The 17,488-nt window shown below is 36.8% G+C and overlaps 1 protein-coding gene across 2 annotated transcripts in view; it reads left to right on the forward strand.

Moving 5' to 3' along the window:
- The window catches only part of LOC146136794 (phosphorylase b kinase regulatory subunit alpha, liver isoform-like), a 36,584-nt gene extending 20,863 nt beyond the window's left edge, over positions 1-15,721 (forward strand). The window contains exons 22-30 of one of the 2 annotated variants that reach the window (XM_083395731.1): positions 570-648; positions 1,847-1,936; positions 3,223-3,364; positions 3,660-3,766; positions 4,231-4,278; positions 5,798-5,944; positions 6,805-6,966; positions 8,853-9,056; positions 14,380-15,721. In XM_083395731.1, the coding sequence (XP_083251857.1) occupies positions 570-648; positions 1,847-1,936; positions 3,223-3,364; positions 3,660-3,766; positions 4,231-4,278; positions 5,798-5,944; positions 6,805-6,966; positions 8,853-9,056; positions 14,380-14,559 (1,159 nt within the window). In that variant the 3' untranslated portion in view covers positions 14,560-15,721. Of the gene's footprint in view, positions 1-569; positions 649-1,846; positions 1,937-3,222; positions 3,365-3,659; positions 3,767-4,230; positions 4,725-5,797; positions 5,945-6,804; positions 6,967-8,852; positions 9,057-14,379 lie in introns of those variants that run through there. The other variant, XM_083395732.1, reaches the window with a different exon arrangement.
- Positions 15,722-17,488: the final 1,767 nt, after the last annotated feature.

Raw genomic sequence — 17,488 nt, forward strand, 5'->3', positions numbered from 1 at the left:
TGATGAAGATTGCCTGTATAGGTTATCGAAATGTCGCGACATTTAATAAAAATATAATGGCGTTGCTCAAAAGTTTGCCCACCCCTGTAATATTTCAAACATGGACAAACTGCGGCCCTCGGCGTCAATTTTGTGGCTCTTGTAGAAAAATAACTCTTATTTGAACCATGCTTCGCTTATGTATTTCATCGTGACAAAATAGTGATTTTCATACAACGTAGTAAACTAGTTTACCTTGTAATGTAACATCGTAGGGTTGCTGCTTCAAAGAACCGAAACACAGCGATGTTTAGTTGATGAATTGTTAAAAGAAACACTCTTACACAAATACGTAATATTTATCATTTGTATGTTTATCAAATTAAACTCCAATCCATTTTGATAATTTCTGCCTACCCTGGTAAAACAAAAAAATAAGGGTAACAAAAAAAATAGGGGTTCGCAGTAAAGAGTTTTTTTTTAGACGATAAAAAAGAGCCATTTGAATATACTCGCAGTCACCTAGCGGTGTAAAAATATAATCGCGTTCGTCACTAGTGGGCGTTTAACGCTGTTACTTCTTGTTTCAGGCCGATGCCAAACGACGAAATCCTGAACATGATTCTTGAATCGTTCGCCGAAGACACGGATATGTCAGTGCTGACCCAGGTAGTCCAGACTTGGACAACTAAATTTATTTTAGCTTTTTAAAATTAGATTAGAATTAAAATTAGAGCATTTTTGTTTTTCCAAATTAGATTAGAATTAGAATTAGATCGTTTTGAGTTTTTTTCAAATTAGATTAGAATTAGAATTACCGAATTCCTAAAACATCAAATTTCAACTAGAATTTGAACTAGAATCACATTTAGGTTTTACAACCAATTTAATTTAATCACAAGAACGTGAAATAAATCACAAGAACGTGAATGGTAAATATGTGTGTGCTAATTTGTATGCCTTTTTATGCTTTTTAGACTGTAAAAATTACATACAAGTCGTTCCAACCAGAAAATTTTAATTGAAGTTCTGTGTTTGAACTGAGATACTAAAAATACCGTTGGACAAAGTAGAATTTTTGATAAAATCCAAATTAGATTAGAACTAGAATTAGAGCAAACAAGCAATTCACAAATTTGATTAGAAGTAGAATTACCCGCATTTTGCTCTAATTCAATGAATTAGAAAACTAGAATTATCTAGTTGTCCAAGATTTTTTCTGTGTAAAAGGTTTCCAAGCTCTGGCGTTTCCTTTCCTGCCTTTCTGCGACACTGTTCCCCCAATTTTTTTAAGGCTATTTGAATGGGGTAAAACCCATGACCGTTAACGTTTTTATGGCGAGGAAAAAAAAGATTTAAAAAAAGTCTACTTGTTTTTCATTAGCGTCCGGGCTATTATAATAAAGCTTTCAAATAGTGTTAGCGATAACGTATTTTTGATGGGCTAAAAATAAAGTTGGACGGAAAAGTGATCGAAAAATTAATTGTTTTACGATATCTTCTATGATTTCAAAACCAAATATAAAACTAGTTGTTTATTAAAATTAATCGCCTCGCTCTTGTAAACAAATGACGACGATGACTTTATACATAAAAATATTCTTAGGCGGTCCAGGGACCAATCATTCCATTATCGGTTTAAGATTTTTGTCTTTTAAATGTTTGAAAACGACTGACTCTGATAACATGCCGAGCACTGCATTGTTTATTTACTCGCTCTGAAAGTTGTGCTGCAATACCGACTAACATATACTCTCTCGTTGCAGAAATTTGCTTTATTATGACACTACTGTGTTGGAGATCTCCTAAGAGACAACCACAACCCCTTAAAGCCCTATAACAATACCTACTTCTGTTTTTGTTTCAGGAGATCATCATGTACCTGGCGATGTTTATTCGCGCCTCGCCCAATCTCTTCAACGACCTTCTCAGATTAAGGGTCGGCCTTATTATACAGGTAAGAATGCTTGGACGCTCCGCGCTGCAGCCGCTGTTGATTCTATTGTTGTTTGCTGCTTTATTCTAAAGCTCTTGTGACTTTTGCAAATTTTGGTAGACTAAGCCGTTTTTTGGCCTGTTAAGCATTTTGTTATACGGCCACCAACACGGGACAAAAACTATAAAAAATAACTAACTTTCCTTGAACCCTCTTGTTACTTAGCCAATAGCCATGCTTACCCAATGTCACTTTTTTGCGCGATTATTTCAAAATTTTTGGCTAACGTGTGTTAAATAGAACAGATACGGTCTAAGAAACACAAAACATTTTGAGAGCACTTTTAAAATCCATTTGTTTTCACTCTAAATTTGCTGTGATTTAAAAATTGAAATTCACTTTATTTGCTGAGGTACGTTTAATGTGTTGTTTTAAAGTTTGTCACGATGGTATGAGTACATCAAAAAATATATCTTACATTGTATCTAAAGGACCCCAGAAATTTTTGCTCACCGAAAAAAAAAACGACTTTTAGGAACTGCTGACTTGTCACAAAGTCTTTGAAACTTTAAAAGTATTGGAATATCAAATTGATATTTGTTTTGAAAAATCTAAAAACCCTATGTTTTTCCAAAGTCTTCAAATTTACTTTATGCCAGGCTATTGTTCTGCGTTGAGAAATTGCCGCTGTTCAACAATTGTTTAAGGTTTTTGTTGTTGTGTTTATACTGTTGTTGTTTATACATTATACTGTTTTCTTTCCAACTTTCATTAAAAGAAGGTCGGGCAGTCTAATTTTAAGTCTTAAAAAAACTAAAATTGATTTAATTAGCATCGCAGCCAGACTTACACAACTAGATCAGGGTGATCCAGGGTTGACAGCATCGTGGGCTAAAATAGATTTAAACTAAATTGATTGTGATTGATTAGATGTAATTCTAGTTTGAATTCTGTTTTTTGGATAAATCGGAAATTCAAACTCTAATCTAATTTGAGAAGCTAAAAATGATCTAATTCCAATTTTAATCTAACTTCGAAAACTAGAATGATCTAGTTGTAATTTGAATCTAAATTCGAAAAACGTAAATTACCTAATTGTAATTTTTATCTAACTTGGAAAAACGAAAATGATCTAATTCTAATTTTAATCTAATTTGGAAAAACGAAAATGATCTAATTCTAGTTTAATCTAATTTGGAAAACGAAAATGATATAACTCTAATCTAATTTTAAAAGGGCAAAATAAATCTAGTTGTCCAAAACTGCTCGCAACAGCACAATAACACCTTAACATAACACTTCCCCAGGTAATGGCCAGCGAACTTGCGAGACACCTGTGCTGCTCCGGAGAAGAAGCTTCTATGCACCTGATGAGTCTCAGTCCTTTCGAGATGAAGCAACTCATTCACAATATCCTAAGCGGCAAGGAGTTTGGCGTAATCAAAAGCAGTAAGCTAAGATATCGATTTTTGGTGTTGAGTTTTTAACGCAATTTGGTATCGCACCGTACGGTCATACATTTTGCGGAAAATCAGGCTTTAAAATAAAATATCAATTGACTAAATTATTGGACATTCCTGATTGAATCGTTCAATATAATTAAACTGGTTATAACATATATTTTTGGGTCAGTACTTAATCTTATTTTTTAATTTTTTTTTCGATTAAAATTTATACCAAAGTTACCGCTAGCATAAATCTGCTCGTATATAACTTAACATCTTTACTTTGCTCATCCATTCAGCCCGTCCCACCTTCCGTGCATCTACCATGAGGGAAATCGCCTTGCAAACCGACCGCTCATCCAAAGCGGACAAGTCCCAGCTGGTCAACATGAGGCGCCGGCTGCGGGTGAGACTAATTTACGCCCGACTGCACATCAATGTCACGTGGCATAGACAGCTTTCGGCTGGTTTTACAAACAATAAAACATTATGCGTTTTTAATATGAGTTACCATTTAACCAAAACTCAGTAGTGATGTGCATTGAAAATGCCCCGCTTGAAAATCTTTAGAACTGAATCACTTAGATTTTAACGTTTTATTTTAATTATGTATAGTTTTAGGTTTTTATATTAGGTAAAAGTTATAAGCTATGATTGCTTTTTAAATTGTGTATAAATCTAATTTTCCCACTTCCTAAACAGTTTTAGGCGCCAGCCTATATGTTGGGTGAAGCAAAATCTCGATTTAATCTTAGAGCTATAGGCGGGGGTGCGAACCGCAGACCTTAGGGACTCTCGACCGTATTTTGCACGTACTGCGCACTCACGCCCGAAATCTGATTTCACTTTCGTTCTTTCACGGCTTTTTAGCAACAAGTCTCCTCAAGCCGGCCCAACTCAATTGACGTCCGGCGGCCCGTAAGTACACGCTTGCTTTCACCGGTTGTGGCTTTTTTGCAGGCATTAATAAGGGTGGTGTTTTTTTCCTTACGCGATTATTCATGTCGCCACGATTAACACGAATGCATTCGTCACTAACTTTTGCGGTAGCACTACTTACAGTATTATGCCATAGGTTAGCAAGCCTATATAGCACCATTTCTTTAATCGTGTCGTTTCTTTGATTTACACACGCACACTAAGCGTCTGAATGACTACGGTCCTTTTTATCTTTTCCACCAGAATTTCGTGGAACGCCAATTTATTACGGAATTACTTACATTTAAGAACACGAACGACGATTTAAGGGCCTTGCCCTCTTGCTCATTTATAACACACCTCATAAATTGCAGCATGTTGCTTTTAGTGTTGCTTGTCTACACTCTCAGATAGACTTTTTTGTGTGATTGATTCGGTGTGCTGTGTAGTTAACTCATTCACGTCGAAGCCATTTCTTCAATCCTTCTCATCCCGCGCAGTCCTTTTTCGATTTTTTTAATTACCCTTGGTAAACCTGGTGGCCTAGATTACATTGCCTTAGTTTTTAGAAGTTTTCATTTGGTGGGTTTGCAATGTTTCACAATTAACTTAGCACTTAAGACACTTTGTTAGTCAGTTTGGCTTGCAAAAACAAAGAAAGTTGTCCGTACCATAAAACGACTAATTTAATTGCAATGAAATAAAACAAAATAATTGTGTTTGATGTTAGTTTTATAAATAGATTAACTCAATTTACAGCAATCCAAATGAATTTACCAAATACCCTGTCACATATCATTAATTTGAATTGTCCGATTACAAATATAAAAATAAATAAAATGGGAGTTTGGGTGAGATTTGTGGCCCTCTAGACCAGGGATGCGGAGTCGGTTAAAAACAACCCGAGACTCCGGCTAAATGTGCGATTTTGTCGAGTCCCGAACCCGGCTCTGACACTACAGCCAGCATTTCACCCATTTACGTAACAAAAATAATGTGGATATTGAGCAATCTACTCATTTGTTAAAGCGTATGCGCACGTCGGAATTGGGACTCTGGTAGTTTTATGTAGCCTAGTCCAGTGTTTCTTAACCTTTCATGGCTTGCGGCACCCTTAAAAATTATAAATAAATTGAGGCACCCCTACAAGATTTTTCCGTAGCTAAATCACTAGAATGTCACAATAAACGGAACTGGAACAACACACATCAACTCTGCACAACATAGGTAGTTTTAATTTGATTCATTTCACTGTAATCCTTACACAAAGAGTTGTTAAAGTTGAGCAAAAATCAGATTCTTAAAGATTCTCAAATATCTCTTGGCACCCTTGAGGGTAAGAAATGGCACCCCAGGGTACCGCGGCACCCCGGTGGAAAACCACTGCCCTAGTCCGACTCGAGCACACCAAGTCGAGTCCCGAGTCTGACTCCGACTCCGCAGCCCTGCTCTAAACTGGAAACACATTTTACGACTACAACTTAATACCTGTCTTGTTTAAAAAAAAAACGAAAAACAGCGAAGCTTGTCCGGCCTCATTTCTCCCCCACTTTGGAAGCAGGGAGTCAAGTATTTCGACCAGCATTCGCCCGATCGAGAGGCGGACTCGATCCGGAACCAGCAGAACTCGGTCACCGAGTTGACGCCCTCTGCAAACTACGCGCAGGCGAGTACAGTAAACGAGTTCGTCCGTCCCTGGGGGTTTTGTTGTTGTTTTTATATGTGATTCCTTTTACTTTAACGAGAAGGCATTGAAAAACACAAGCCAGAAGTAGATGTTGTTAGGGAATAAAAACAATAAAAAACAGAAAAACGTTTTTTTAGTTTGTTTGACACCATTTTTTTTTTGGAAACAAACCGATTTAATTTAAAAGTTTCGCATAGGCTTTCCAAGTCGTCTTACTACAACCTCCAACCTTCATTTTTCAAAAATATAGTTAATAAATTGAATTTGATGAACTATTTTTTGTCCTGCAAAATAAACAAACTGTTATAAAATTTCAGTTGCATGAAATTGCTTTCATTTCAAGAACTTAACTCCATCAACAACGACATTAATGCGTTTGCTAATGCTGCTTTGCTTGTCATTTCTGGGTAATTAAATGTCGTCTAAATACTAAATGATAATAAAGTTTTTATAACATAATATAGTAAACTGCACAGGTAAGGCTGAAAAGAATAAAAATAGCATGATACATTCTTTACGTTGTATTAGAGCTTAGAAGAAATTTTAAACTGGTCAGTTCTTTAATGTGTGTTTTCGTTAAAAGTCTACACTCTACATATTGCTAACTTTAAAAAAAATCCACACTTTTTTCTTTGTATCGCGCCTCCGTACTGCAAGTTGTCTTATTAAAACATTTAAATATGTTTTTTATTAAATTTGTTCAACGCCTTTAAATTTACAACGTTTTAATCTGCAGTTGTGTTTTTTTTAAGATTTTTTTTTTTTAACTCCGTCAAAGGTTTACAAATTTTCTGCCTATTAGTCCTCAGCTCCTAACTTTCCTACTCTTTATTGCGCAGTTCTCCGGACAAAAGCGCGGCCAGTGGGTACGTCGACGTCGCATCGACGGGGCTTTGAACCGCGTACCCCAGAACTTCTACTCGCGCATTTGGCGTCTACTGGAAAAGTGCTACGGCCTGGTCATCGGCGGACACTACATACCCGGCTACGTCACAAAGGAGGTCGGTGACGTCGATTTTGCCACCACGTAAAGCGTGTAGCTTTAATGGTTAAAATAACGGCCCAAATAGGCGTAAAAAGCGACATGCTTTATTGTTCAAACGTTTCGGCAAATGCTCATGCCATCATCAGTGATTTATCATGTGTTATATCGTGTAGCTTTATTTATGAGAGTTGTGTGTTCTAAAACGAAAATGTTAAGATTAACAGTGAGTTTGCTAAAGCACTTTTTGATGTTAGTGCATTATGACCCATTTAATTGTGTAATCATTCTATGACTTGCGGTCAAAGGTCACTGAGCACATTTGGTGCCTTGACAATTGACATTGCAGTTGTCCTTACGGCAGTTGGTGTTACCACTTTGTCGCGGTAGTAGCTCATATTGCGAGTTACTTAAGCGTTTGGCGATGATGTTCAACTTACACTGATGCTGTTTTTGTTTCAATAACATTGTTTTGTATTCTATTTAAACAAGATATGAATCCAATTGTGTAAGCCTTTGTGTTATTAATTAATTCCTTTACACTAATAAAGACAGTATCGGATCGGATCCATTAGTTTTCAGATACGATGCTGAAATCCTGTGCATAGGAATTTATTAATCATGTCTTAGTTCGAATGAATGTAAATCCATACAAAGCAACACAGCAATGTTGTTAAAGCAAAATCAAGGTAAAAATCATGCCAAACACTTTCAGGTAAATAAAAGCTCCTAACGCTACAAGGTATAGTAACACCAACCGAATTAAAGACAAATACAAAGTCAATAAAAAATGTGCTCAGTGACATTTGTCCGCAAAAAAATAAATCATCTAAACAATTAAATTAGTAAAATTTACTCCGCAATGCGCAAGGCTATGTGAGTAAATCGGCTATCCCAAAAATAAACACTTTTTTTAAACGTCCATATACGACACCTTCGTAAATTGCTTGCAATTCTATATCGTTTAAAAAAATTGATTGCAAGTTTATAGCCAAAGTGTTCTCCTATTGATTTGCATGCTGACAAGTCCTTTAATAGTCTCTGAATTCATTTCATTTTCAGTCAAAATTATGCGTTTAAAGTTTAAATAGTGCTGTATATAAAACAATTTTTGGCGCTCTTTCACTATTGTACGTGAAAAGTTATGCAAAAAAAAACTAATAATAATACCGCATACCACAACGCATATTTTTTGGGTTAGGGTGCGGGTTAGCGTTTGGGTGAGGGTGGGTCAAGTAATATTATGTTTATTATTAATAATAACTTGACCCACCCTCAACCAAACGCTAACCCGCACCCTAACCCAAACAGTATGTGTTGTGGTATGCGGCATTTAAAAAAATTTTTTTTTATTAATTTTTACGTACAATAGTGAAAGAGCGCCCAATTTTTTAAGCATTTGTGGTTATGTTTTGGATGGCATTTATAATGTTTTATTTTTAAGATATAGTCGAAACATTTCGAGTTATCCAGTCTTAGGTCTTTGAGATACTTCTCATTTTCTTTAAAGATTTCACATAAAAATGTACGATGAGCCTTACTAACATTTTAAAGAATAAGTTAAAGGTCCGTTTTTGTTTAACAAATTTCTTAAAGTGTTTTTCAATAAGCATAAAAACTCGCTTTTCAATAAGCGAGTTTGGGTCTTTCAAAACCTTTTTAAAATATCTTTGAATGTCTTTGTATTAATTACATCAATTTAAATGGTAAGGTTTATTAATATTCTGAAGAATAACATAAAGGTCCGAAAGGTTTTAAACTGTGCTTAGCAACTGTCGTTGTTCAATTGTTTGGTTTGCTGTCGCTTTATCTCAACCCCAGTAAAAAAACAACGGCATTGGCGTTTTTCGCGAGGCGGACGGGCGTCGCACAGCGGTTGAAAACCTATTTTTATTCGTCCGCCAGATGACGCCAGGTGAACTGAAGTTCGCACTGCTGGTTGAGAACGTCCTGAACCACATCCCACAGGCCGAGTACAGGCAACTGGTGGTCGAGACTCTCATTGTACTCACCTTACTGGCCGACGCGCCCAAGGTGAAGTTCCTGTCGGACAACCTGAACGTGGACCGGGTCCTGGTCTGTGCCAGTGAACTCTTTCTTGAAGACGAAGTGAGTCATCCGTGTTGTGTTATACAGGCAGACTTGGACAACTGCATTTATTTTGGCTTTTGAAGTAATCAGATTACTAATCAAATTTGGGAAAACTAAAATAATAGTTGAAAAAAACTGATAAGGTCTAATTTCAAATGTATAAAAACTGTATAAAATTAGACCATTTCATTTTTTTCAAACTAGATTGAAAACTAGATTATTTTAGTTTTCACAAATTTGACTGGAATTCATGAATTGTTAAATAAACGAATATAATTAGAATGTAAACTAAATCAAATTTGATTATTCACATTTAAGTTTCAATTGCAGTTCTTTTAAGTGTCCAAGTCTACATAACATCTTATACATCTTATATACTACTCATTTTTAACTTCTTTATGTATTACACGTGGTGCCTTTCATGGTGTCTTTCATTCATAGAGGTTTATCGAAATCTGTTGGTCAAATTAGGATTTCTCCGAGCAAGGCCAAGCTAAAAACAACTGGCCTGCGGTGAGATTCGAACTCTCAACCGTCGGTCAAAGCGGGTCCGTCTCTGTACCGACTGAGATACGCAATCTCAGTGGGAGCTGGTTGAAAAACAACCATAGAACCGTTGCCTGCTCCACACTGTTCGAACATACAACCACACCTTTATTTATTGTTTATCAAAAACTCATGTCATCGTTGGTGTAAAACCGTCATACGTGAAAGATTCCGTTAGTAATAAAAAGGCTCGCAGACTATAGAGTTGGGAAGCCCTGATCAAGTACTTAACATTCAGCTTTACTCTCGCAAAAGTTGATCGTCCTTCACATTGATAAGCAGGTTTTTGTAAACCAACCGATTTTCGCTAGTCGTTTCTAAAACTCTCGTACTAGACTTTTGCGATTGTATTTCAGTCCTTTACCAATATCCTGTATTTTCTTTTAAACACTTGCGGCCTTACGAATCGATAGAAATTTTAGTAGGACGACGTAGTAAAGTTTATAAAACACATTGTTTGAACAACCTAAAATTAATAAAACCTTACTTCTCACAATAAGTAAAGTGTTGTACTTGAGATGCGATCCTGGTGGTGCTGTGTACTTAAAATTGAAATGCGGTTGTTTAGTGATACGTGAGCTGTTAAGATTAACAGTGAGCTTGCAAAACCGCATTTTATTTAAGTGCTTTATGACCGATTTAATTGTGTGATCATAGTTGTCCTTACTGCAGTTGGTGTTACTACCTTGTAGCGGTAGGAGCTCATATTGTTAGTTACTCGTAAGTGTTTGGCAATGATGTTCAACTTACTGATTCTATTTTCAGTTTTATTAACATCGTTTTGTATTGATTCTAATTAAATAAGGAATCCACTTGTTTAAGCCATTGCGTGTTTTAATAAATTCCTGTACGAGTACACTGATAAAGACTTCAGTATCCGATCGGATCCATTAGTTTTCATGATTGATTCGCGTTACAAAACCTACGCCATTCGAATATCTTCGCCAAGGCGTTTTTACCACCTTATGCTTATTTGCTTGAGCTGCGCTCGGGTTAAAAACCACTCTTTCAAATTGACTAAGCACTACGTACAGAGAAGTGCGATCACCTTGACGTGTAGGTTTCGTGCTTTCGTGCATTTCGTTTCGAAATCGGGAAATACCCGTTTGTGTGGACGCGAGGCATGGCAAACGACTCAGGAATGCGAGCGTCTTCTTTTACGGTTGATCGACCGTTTCCGTAACACAGCGGCCGGGGTTCGTGGGGCAAAACACGCCTTGGAAAAAATGTTGTCCCTTGCGGCTGGAAACCATTCATTTTTATGCAGTCCACGTAGAAAAGCCTGTCGTTTGAAATTAAAGCTTTTGCAGCCTCTTTTCGACTTTGACGTTCGCTTAGCGTGTAAAGCAAATAAAATCGTGGGACATTATATGGGCTGATGTTCTAAGTCTTAATGTTTTTGCCACTAACAGACCGCACTTGGAAAAAAATCGAATTAAATGCAGCTAAAACACACTAATGTGAAAAAAACAGTACCACATTGTTTTCTAAGTTTAGTCTATTTATTCGACCGCGAACAATTACTGGCATTGTTTTTATTACACATAACGAAAACAGCAGTGTTGTCTTGTCGTTTCAATTTATTTAGGCATTCCAATATTAAAACCCGTAAACCAAGCAGACGCACGAAAATGCTTCAAGAGTACGTTTATAACTTTATAAATGACTGCACGATTATAGGCAAGCTCTAAATCAGTGCTTCTTAAACTGTTTTAGTTTTGTTCACCCCTAGCATCTATCTCCAGATTTCATTCACCCTTGTCTAATGATATGATAAAACTATCTCGTCTATATATAACAGCACAAAATGATTTAGGTGGTTTCGATTTTTGTTCAGATCAACCCAAGCTAAGTTTTACCATTGAAAATCTACAGTTTTTCTAGTCCAGAGATATAAAGCTACAAAAGCACAAAACACAGTAACCAAATTTTTGTTATACACTCAGTAGTCGATTTACTGCAGAGCTATCATCCATTTCTGACGGTTCACCCTTATTCACCTCTTTCGGTTGGTTGACCCCTGCAAAAATTTTATTCACCCTGGGGAAAAAAAAAAAAAAAAAAAAAAAAAATAATTGTATTCACCCACCATTCACTTGTTTAAGAAACACCGCTCTAAATGACCAAATATAAAAATGGCATGTTACCTGGTTAATCTTGATTATGTAGGTCGGTATGACTCCTTTTTGAACCTTTCTTTTCATGCTTTATTGAATTTCGCTTGTCTTTTATTTCGCCCGTTAAGCTACCAATGTCCAGACCGCGTAACCCAGGTGAAAATGACCACTTTTATGTCGCGTTTCCGGTCCTTTGTTTGCTCATAGACGACGGACACCTCGTTTCCTTTTATTTATCTCGAAGGTAAATTTCGGTAACATATAGTTTCATCATGTTTCACCGTATCGGTATAAAAAGGGTAACGGTTTCGTGATAATTTAACCAGGTGAAAACGGACCATATTTTCTTGTATAAAGTTTAGGAAAAGCTAGATGTCAAGTTATTAATCAAAAAAATATATGATTTGTTTTTAAAAACCAATACGTGTGGCAAAACATTGAATAAATGATCGTTTTGATTCAAAGTGATGCTCTTTGCAATAAGTTTTTTGTAGACAAATACGTTTACACTAATCTAAGTTTCTCCAAAAATACACAGTTAATTGACTGAGCGTTGTAATGTCAAAATGTTGTCCAGCAAAATTTAATTCGTTTTTTCGTTCCGACCTTTCAGGTACAATTATACCCTCGAAGTTTTAGGTCGACAATTTCTTTGGATTTTTGGCGCATCCCTATTGTAATGATTAAATGTTTTGCCCTTTCAGCAGGTCGTAAAAGTACACCAGACCTGTGAATTCTTAAAAAATTGAAAATAATCGCAATATGCCGATCAAACTTTTTTAACTAGTGACACAGCATAACCATATTTGTAACACATGTTTTATTAGTTAAAAAAGGTTTAATGGCCCGCGTAGAAATCTCTCGAGGAACAGCTTTTCAGAACCTGTGCACAAAATACGCTTGACAGAATACAATCAGATTATACAAACGCGTTCATTGGTAAACTCGGCCTTATCTGTCGTCAAACAGCATGACGAAAAGCCATGTAAGGGTTCTTAGGGACGAAGAATTCTGTACAGGCATGTTGTTTGTGCGACTGAGTCAGCGGAATTTCCCAAACCAAAAGTTTAAGCTATGTGGGGCCGCTTTGCCTTGTACGGCATTCTAATTATTGAGAAATAGGCTGTGTAGTTTTTGTTTTGCTTTTTAGCTTCTGCTTTCTTTCGCGTAAAGTGTTAAACTATTGGTAAATCTCCAGGAAGCCCTGTAGTGTATACCCTGTTTTGAAGTCGTTTTTGTCTGACAATGCATAGTGAAATTTTATTATGGTGACGTACAGATATTTTGTAATTAGGTGACGAGCGATATGCTTGTTATTTGACCCGAAACAATCACTACCCATTTAAGAAACCGACTTTAACTTAATTTTCAATATTTATTTTATTCAATAAATTTTAGACCATATATTTGCCGTAAGCTAATCGCCGAGGATTTGCCGACATCATAGCGCCCAAGACATTCCAAACGGTGGGCTGGCAATTAACCGTGGGACTTGATAAAGTTTAACGGCTCAGCCGTACCTGCAATCACGTTTTACCAGAAAAAGGCAAAACTTTGTGCACGTCGTTGCCGATTATAATTATTATCGTGCGGTGACGTTCCCTCGGGTTCTGTGACGTCACAGACGAGCGAATTAATTTGTTGTTGCTTGAAATTGCTACGTTTCTCGACACCCACGTCGCTATAGGTGTTTGGCTGCGTAATTTAAACACTTTTTTTAATTTTTTTGGCTAAATATAATTTCTTTAAAACTCGTGTAAAAAAACATATAAAAATATTCGATTATAAAAATCAATAGTATTGTGAAAGCTTTTTAAGTTAGATTAAGTACAGAGTCTACCAGTACTAATAGCCACGTGCTTAAAAAATTTCGTCCCGTCAGATGATATTTTGCATTTGTACAGCCTTATGCAGTTGTTCCATAATGGTATAAAGATTCAATGTGGTAACGATAATAAATTTATAGTATCGGCAATGACGTGCACAAAGTTATGCCCCTTTCTCGTAAAACATGACTGTAGGTAAGGTTGAGCCGTTAAACTTTACCAAGTACCGCGGTTTATTGCCAGCACAACGTTGAAATGTTTTGGGCGCATTGATGTCAACGATTTCCTCATTTTATGAGGCTATAAAAATATAACGACAGTCTTGCGCCGCAGAAGAAAAAATGTCGAATGTAACGTTACTTCGTTACAGATATGACTCATTTTTTTAGTATAGCTGAAACAAAGCGTGACAAAAATTATTTGAAAACAACTTTTCTATTTTCGTCACTTTTATCGTACACAAAACAGATGTATTAAAAAGCTTACCAATAGAGTAAAAATTGGAATCCTAAAGAATTTGAATTTATCTCGGTACCCTTTAGCATTAAAAATAGCACGTTAGAGTGCGGCGGCACCCCGGTTGAGAACACAAACAAAGAAGTCCATGCCTTATCGTGGGCATCACAACATTAATTAAATAAAAGATTACACAAATTCAGTAAAGGCTGATGGTTACGAATATCCAAAATGTGACAATTTTTTTTTACCGATACCCGAAAATCTCGACAAAGTGTTTAGCGGCCCATCTCGGTATTAATGGTTTAGTGCTATGCTCTTCCGTTTTTTAAAAGACGTTTAGAACCTAACCGTTTCACCTTATACGCGTCTCACCAGTATTTTCCACCCTTAAAGGTAAACGACGGTGCGAATGACGACCTCTTGGCTAAAGATCCCAGCACCTTCGTTTGCACAGAGTTCTACGACTGTGCGCCCAGCGGACCCTACGGCACCATGACCTACCTGTGCAAGGCAGTGGCCGTTTCCTTCAAGGAATACTTTCCCGAGAACGTGGGCGACTGCATTGTCAGCTAAATGTGGTATGCGGCGCTGCTGATTGCGCGCGCCCGATAATCGCCCTTGTTGTGGTACGCGGCGTCTGTGCAGAAGATCAAAGCATGGTAAAAAATGACGAAAGCTTGCCAATTGGGAGCCACGTGTAACGAAAAGATTGCCAAATCGTCTTCGATGCCCAAATTCGAGCGCCATGCATAGGCGTAGCCACAGGGGGGGGCCTGAGGGGCCATGCCTCCCCCAAATTGCACTGTTACGTCACAAAATATGTGTTTAATATTTAATATTACGTTTGCTATAACTGAATTTAGTTTTACTCTTTTTAGACAGTTTTTGCTCTTTGAATGGTTTTTGAGTATTGCGTTAACACTCAGTCAGTTGCTACTCGAAACGGTTTGCTAACATTGTTATTTGTGTCCGTTACCGTAGTTAATACAATGGCAAAAACTAAACAAAAATGTCAAACTTTTTGGCCCCTCCAAAATTTTCGTCTGGGTACGCCACTGACGTTATATTCAGATTCAATTTATTTTTGTCTATTTTTGCAAACGTTGAAAAACAAAATAACATAAAGAATAACACGAGGACAGCGAAAGGACCTTTCGGTCATCGAGTCGAGCTGCACGTGTTGGTTTTCGCTTAATAACTTCTCAAATGTCCAGAACAGGGGCCGGAAACATATTTCTAGTGGCGAGCAAAAGACGAACGCAGTCTTCCCTATAGCCTTAATGAATTTCAACCAACAATTTTGTTTGTTAAAAAGTGTGTTAATTTCGGAATTTTAACAACTTTTCTTTATCAAAAACACCGCATTCCACTTAAACTTTGTTACTTTAAAAAACTGACATATTGCTAAAAAAAAATAAAAGTAAATATATGCTTAAATGCTATAGTATCACACAAAACCTATAAGTTTAGCCAAAGTACACCTACATAAAAAAAATAAGATTTTACAGTATTGTGATTCAAATCTAAATCAAGTGTTATAGCCGAATGTCTTGGATGGCTATAGCTTCTACTAGAAACTAGATTGTCATACCGGGTAAAGTGGGTGCAGGCCGGATGATTTACTTAAGAAGGCCGTACCCAGCCCATGCGGGCCGATTGTTGCCAACCCCTGGTTTGGTAAGGACCCGTTTTGTGTTGTGAATGGTTCTCGCGGCTGCAAATCTTCAATTTCATAAAAAAAATGTGCTACTCTGTCTTAACGCGGATTTATTTCCACCGATACCTCGAAACGGTGTTTATTGCTAAAATATTGCGTTTTTATCCCCAGGCCTTTCGAGAGCGGCCAATATGGTTCCCAGGGATTCTGGTACTGGCTAAATCAGTTTTTCTATCAAAGATTTGTAGATTGCCGTTAAAAATGCGTTTAACATGTTTACGAGTCTACCGAAAACGTATTTTTATGATGCATACAAGAGAAAGTCATATCCGCTTAACGCCTATACTGCGTTTAAAGATACATTTTTTTGAGTGCACCATTGTGGTTTTTTGTGCATTCTTAGACAACACCCAGACCCAATTTAGCGAAATCGATGCAACAGGTTCAAGTTTAGTGAAGTATGCAAATTCAATGGTAAAACTAGCATTATAACCATGCAATTTTAAGGCTTTGTGTTCATTCTTAAGCTGTTTACCGTTTCAACGGTCCCCTTTTCAACCCTAATCAATAGCAATCATCCGACCGCGATGTTGCCATGACAACCGGATAAGCCATACAGCCTTTCGACCTTTGCCTTTAATATCATTGGGGCGTGTTAGGATAACACGTTTGGCTGAGAATGTTTGGGAACATACGCCTGTCTTGCCTTAACTGGAGCTTAGGCCAATGCACATAACCTGAAATGTAACGACTGGTATTTTTTTCCAAATACTTGTAAACCAACATAAGTTAAGTTTAATAATAAGCTAAGTTTAATGATAAGCTAAGTTACAACCCAACTGATTTTAGTTTTACCCCTTTTTCCACTGTATTAGACGCTCAACAACGTTATGTCACAACCGATTTATTTCACTGTCAAGCTCTTGTCAAGCTGATGTGGCAGGTAACGTTTGTAGCAAGTATGCTTGGAGTAAAATATTAAAAAATCTCTAATCAGCGCGTTAATACTGTTTAAAATAAATAACACGCTCGGTTCCCAAATACTAAAAGGTTGTTTAAAGATATTTCAAGTTGATTTAAACATTGTAGTAAGAATTTTAACTGCAATGTCGGTCTTGGAAATTTGTGTCACTGTCCTGTCGATCGGTGGAAGACCGTTTCTATTTAACTTGGTGCCCTCGCCGATCTGACACAAACTGTCGTTACTTTTCACGTCCGTATTTTTCCAAGCGCCATTCTCTATCTATAACCTTCACTTTCAATCTCCCTTCAAGTACGTTTTCGATGTTTTGTATCTTTTTTATTGACTTTGTTTATATTCTGGGATAAGTTTGCACTGGAAACCTTGCGACTTTTACCACTGGGAACTATTCAATGTCTAAGCTAATCGTAGTTTTATTTAAAATTCTTATCTGTTGACCTTTCAGCAAAGGTGTCACCGATGTAAAAATACAATATATTACTTTGCAATGCTTCTAAACACGCAAGAAGTCTCAAATCGCCACGTTTTCGAAGTTTCTTCGTCTTTCGTTTTTTTTGTGCTGTTTTATTTCTATCTTTTGACTCAAATTTACTGTGATATCGCCCCAAGTAAACATTTTCTGGAAAGCTTTAAAATCACTACAGCTGCGCTTTTATTACAAGGCTAGGTTCAAATTCCAAACTCGTAGAAACCAATTTTGAGTGTCTGACTACTGACTAAAGTTATACCATTCAAGTAATTTAATACTTTTACAGAAAAAAGCGCTTGGAATTTTAAATGAAGACTTCGTTGACCTCTAATTGCGCCTCATGATGTGTAACCCGTTATTATAAATTTTATTTATTAAATATTGTTCCTTCAAA

This window comes from Ascidiella aspersa, chromosome 8 (assembly GCF_963924565.1).
Source record: "Ascidiella aspersa chromosome 8, kaAscAspe10.2, whole genome shotgun sequence".
Lineage (NCBI taxonomy): Eukaryota > Metazoa > Chordata > Ascidiacea > Phlebobranchia > Ascidiidae > Ascidiella > Ascidiella aspersa.